The sequence below is a fragment of the Vigna radiata genome, chromosome 6 (genome assembly GCF_000741045.1).
Source record: "Vigna radiata var. radiata cultivar VC1973A chromosome 6, Vradiata_ver6, whole genome shotgun sequence".
Lineage (NCBI taxonomy): Eukaryota > Viridiplantae > Streptophyta > Magnoliopsida > Fabales > Fabaceae > Vigna > Vigna radiata.
Window position 1 is genome coordinate 9,112,121 of NC_028356.1, and position 3,613 is coordinate 9,115,733.

Sequence of the window (3,613 nt, forward strand, 5' to 3'; positions counted from 1 at the left end):
AAAAAAAAAAAAAAGAAATCACTACAAATCTCTTTCTCAGAGCTAAAATCAGAAAACCCTTCATCTTACAAATCTTCTAGCAAATTCATTCAAGCGAACAATAATATTCATTTCCATCTGTCATTGCAATTCCTTTAATAGTATCATCCTTTCGGACAAAGCGCAAATAAATCTTTAATTACAATGCAAATATTATAAAACTATATTATATTAGAACAAAAGTGACAAAATGTTGTTTAAAATAATATAATATAATAAAAGCTATAATAAAATGTTAAAACTCAGATTAAGCCATGATAAAATCTAACATGATTATGACAACATACATATTTACACATTTATAGAAACCGATTCAATTCACCTTTCCACAAGGAATAAAAGTCTGAAAACTAGTACTTGCAAAACTGCATGTTACTGTTCAGCAGAATCTTCCAAACCCAACTTGTAAAAGAAATAAACATATAAACACGCTTTCTTCATTGCTCGGGATTCTAAACCAATCCCTAAATTGAGATATCATCGTCCCGGGTCTCGCAATCTCCGCCATTGGGTTCCGTGTTTTTGTCAGTAGTTTGAGTCTGATCCACCTTTCTGTCATCACAAGACTCTCTCCCCTATCTGCGTATGTATGTATGCATTCCCCCTTTTACTAGATATTGGTGTGCTCACAGAAACTTCAATTTCAGCTCAATTTTATTTTATTTATAATTTAAAATTATCATATCGTATTGGGTAGGTCCAATTTTTGTTTTAGTGTTCTTTATTTACATTTCGGAATTAGGCTCCGTTTGGGTAGTACCAGTTGGAAGTGTGTGTGTGTGTTTTTCTAACGGGGAATGTGTAACTTCTTTCCTGTAAGGATGATCTCAAAAATACTTCGAAGTTTGTGACTAAAGAACCTCTTAAACTTAATGGTACTGCTGCTGGTTACATGTCTTTCTTCTAGTAAACTGAGTTTGAAGTAACAATTGTTTTCCATTCCATGAGTAATGTACCAAGAGGCGTGCTTGCAGCTTGGAATAGATTGCCAATTTTGCTCTGTGATCAGATTTTAATGTCTCAATTTTGTGTTGTTTTGTCATTTGCGGGATGATGATAGTGAGATTGTGGTTCAGTTAAAGGCAGGAAGGATTCCTCCACTGAGGTAATTTTGATTAACTTCTGTGCTAGTTCATGAAAATTTGTAGCATACTTAAGTGCAATTAATTATAGTATTTTACATATTACTTTTTATGCATTCCCCTTTATATAAATTAGTTCATCACTAAGCATGTTTAGAGTATAAATAGAGAGACATGTCTTTTTGTTCTCTTGAATTGTAGTGGTGCTACTTCCTGAGTTAGATGCATCTCCTGAAAGGCCTTTCCTTTCCTTAATTTTAATTTTGCTTTTAATAATTTTTGTGCAAATAAAGAAGGAAAAATGGAATTGGGAACCTCAGAGTCATCATATCCAGGTTCAGGGAACTGGGAGATCCCAATTGATCTGTTCGGTTCCAAAAAGCATGCCGGAGTCCCTCGTGGTGTTCTAGCATTTGCAGATGAGTCTGATAACGTAGTCTTCAGGGTGAACCGTCACCCACCCAATCCTAACTCATCGCCCCTTCCCAAGGACAAGAAAGTATTGCTCGACGCCTCAGGCCATACCCTCTTCTCCATATATAGCTATCATGTCTGTTTCCCTTATCTTAATTTCTCTTTCTTAATGAAATAAATAAAGTTTTCCTTTTCTTAAATAATATGATTTTTCTTTTTCATTTGATAGAATGGATCTTGGAAGTGCTATAAGGGAGACAGTGATGGGAATAAGGAGCTGGTGTTTAGAGTGCAGAGAACCCTCAAAACATTTACTAGAGTTGAGTTAGAGGTGCTTTTTGAGAGTGGAAGATCCAATGATGAAGGTTGTGATTGGAAAGTGAAGGGTTCCCCTTTCCAGAGATCATGCTGCATCTATAAAGATGCTGACTTGGTTGCACAGGTACTAAATTCATGCTATACTTATGTCGTAAATTATTTGTTACTCATAGACAAATAGTTATCATCCGTCCATGTATAATTGAAATTATGTTTGGGAACCCAAGAAACTCTCTTTTCAGAATCCAAACAATACATTTTCTTTTATTATACAACGGTGGAATGGTGTTTGAATCTATGCCCCTCATGCAAACAAACTCCTTGATCCTAGTAGGTAGGTTCCAAATATTGTTACATTAGATACATTATACCTCAGAAGATTGAAGATATGGAGGTGATGCAGCAGAATTATTCAGTTTATGAATTAAAACTACTGGCATGATTTGATGAGTATAATGATAGTTTAAAGCTGAGATTTGTATATTACGACAGAGGAGCTTGATTTACAAGTTTACCGTGTTGAAATTTCATTACAATCCAAGGTATCAAAACAACTGATTCCGGTTTACTTGTTCATTACACTTTTGTGCAGAGTAGCCTGATGTATAAGCTCCACCAAATATTTGTCAGTAGGGGAAAATTTCGTCTAACAATCTTTCCGGGGACTATTGATCATGCTCTAATCGTGGCTATGTTTGTGATATTTTTAAGTGGAAGAAAGTAGTGTCATTGACCCAAATGAAACTGCAAGGAGAAAAAAAGGTTTTGATTAATGTCTTTGATGATCTTCCTGTCTCACTCATACACATTTATTTTTCTCATAACATCGGTTCATTCATTGACTAATAAGGGGAACAAATGGGATATTGTTCTTTATAGGAAGCAATGTTTTATTTAAACCGGTGCTAGATCAAATCCCCAGAAACATTTTCATTGTTATTGAACTGGGCAACTCATGAAACATTTGTCATTTCTCCTCCCTATTGGATAATACTTTTATTTCACCTATCTTCATTCTCTCCATTCATTTGGAACGTAGCCAGTATGTATGAAAATATAGATATAGATTTGGAGGAAGCATCCACAATTAGAATACAGATCCAACCATAGAGAACCAGAGACTGGTCAAACAAAATATCTGTACTGAAATTTGATTCAGCAATCAATGTATTTATTTAGTGAAATTGGACACATTTGGATCTACTATTATGCTAGTACCGTTCTGTTGTATTTGACCTGTGTTTTTGTTTTTGTTCTCAAAAGTCAAGTAAATGTAGTCTTTGTAAGTGTTTGTTTGATAATCTATAAGCACAAGTTAGATCCCAATCCCGTCGAAGCTAACAATTTTGCTTCTGCGTTTTTTGTTTCTTCACAAATGCTCAGCATTAAAAACCGTAATGTATTAGCATTGCTTAATTTATTTCATATTGATGTGTTTGGATAAACACATTTCTTGATACTTTTTGTCAGTGAAAGTTTGTCTAAGTTTACATCTAATGAAATGGTCACTTTGAAGCCAACTCATCACCTAGAATATGTTAATAAATGATAAAGACTAAAACAAAAATAAGAATTGTAGGGACCTGATTGGAAAAAATTATAGAGAAACAAAAACCAAATGTAGAACATTATTAAAGACCAAAGTAAAACAAAAAAAAAAAAACAAATTTCAATGTTGCCTGAAATGTTATCACTTAACACATTATAATGACAAAAATAATTTTATCAATGACCGAAATAAGAAAAAAAATGGAAAATCA

The 3,613-nt window shown here is 33.7% G+C and overlaps 1 protein-coding gene across 5 annotated transcripts; it reads left to right on the forward strand.

Moving 5' to 3' along the window:
- The first annotated feature begins 379 nt into the window (after positions 1 to 379).
- On the forward strand, positions 380 to 3,139 carry LOC106763951 (protein LURP-one-related 7). Of its 5 annotated transcripts, none has more exons than XM_022782067.1 (5): positions 380 to 630; positions 1,100 to 1,144; positions 1,415 to 1,671; positions 1,765 to 1,977; positions 2,446 to 3,139. In XM_022782067.1, the coding sequence occupies exons 3-5, from the start codon at positions 1,423 to 1,425 to the stop codon at positions 2,575 to 2,577; spliced, it is 594 nt and encodes a 197-aa protein (XP_022637788.1). In that variant the 5' UTR covers positions 380 to 630; positions 1,100 to 1,144; positions 1,415 to 1,422; the 3' UTR covers positions 2,578 to 3,139. The 5 variants fall into 5 exon arrangements, with proteins under 5 accessions (XP_022637788.1, XP_022637789.1, XP_014503620.1 ...); XM_022782068.1 differs by having other exon boundaries at positions 1,418 to 1,671; XM_014648134.2 differs by having other exon boundaries at positions 380 to 626; positions 1,418 to 1,671.
- The last annotated feature ends 474 nt before the right edge of the window (positions 3,140 to 3,613 follow it).

What these genes read in the sequence shown, in the direction of transcription:
- LOC106763951 (XM_022782067.1), top strand. Translation starts at nt 1,423, where the DNA reads ATGGAATTGGGAACCTCAGAGTCATCATATCCAGGTTCAGGGAACTGG. An exon ending in TCTCCATATATAGCTATCAT is followed by an intron (nt 1,672 to 1,764) that starts GTCTGTTTCCCT and finishes TTCATTTGATAG; the next exon opens with AATGGATCTTGGAAGTGCTA. An exon ending in ATGCTGACTTGGTTGCACAG is followed by an intron (nt 1,978 to 2,445) that starts GTACTAAATTCA and finishes ACTTTTGTGCAG; the next exon opens with AGTAGCCTGATGTATAAGCT.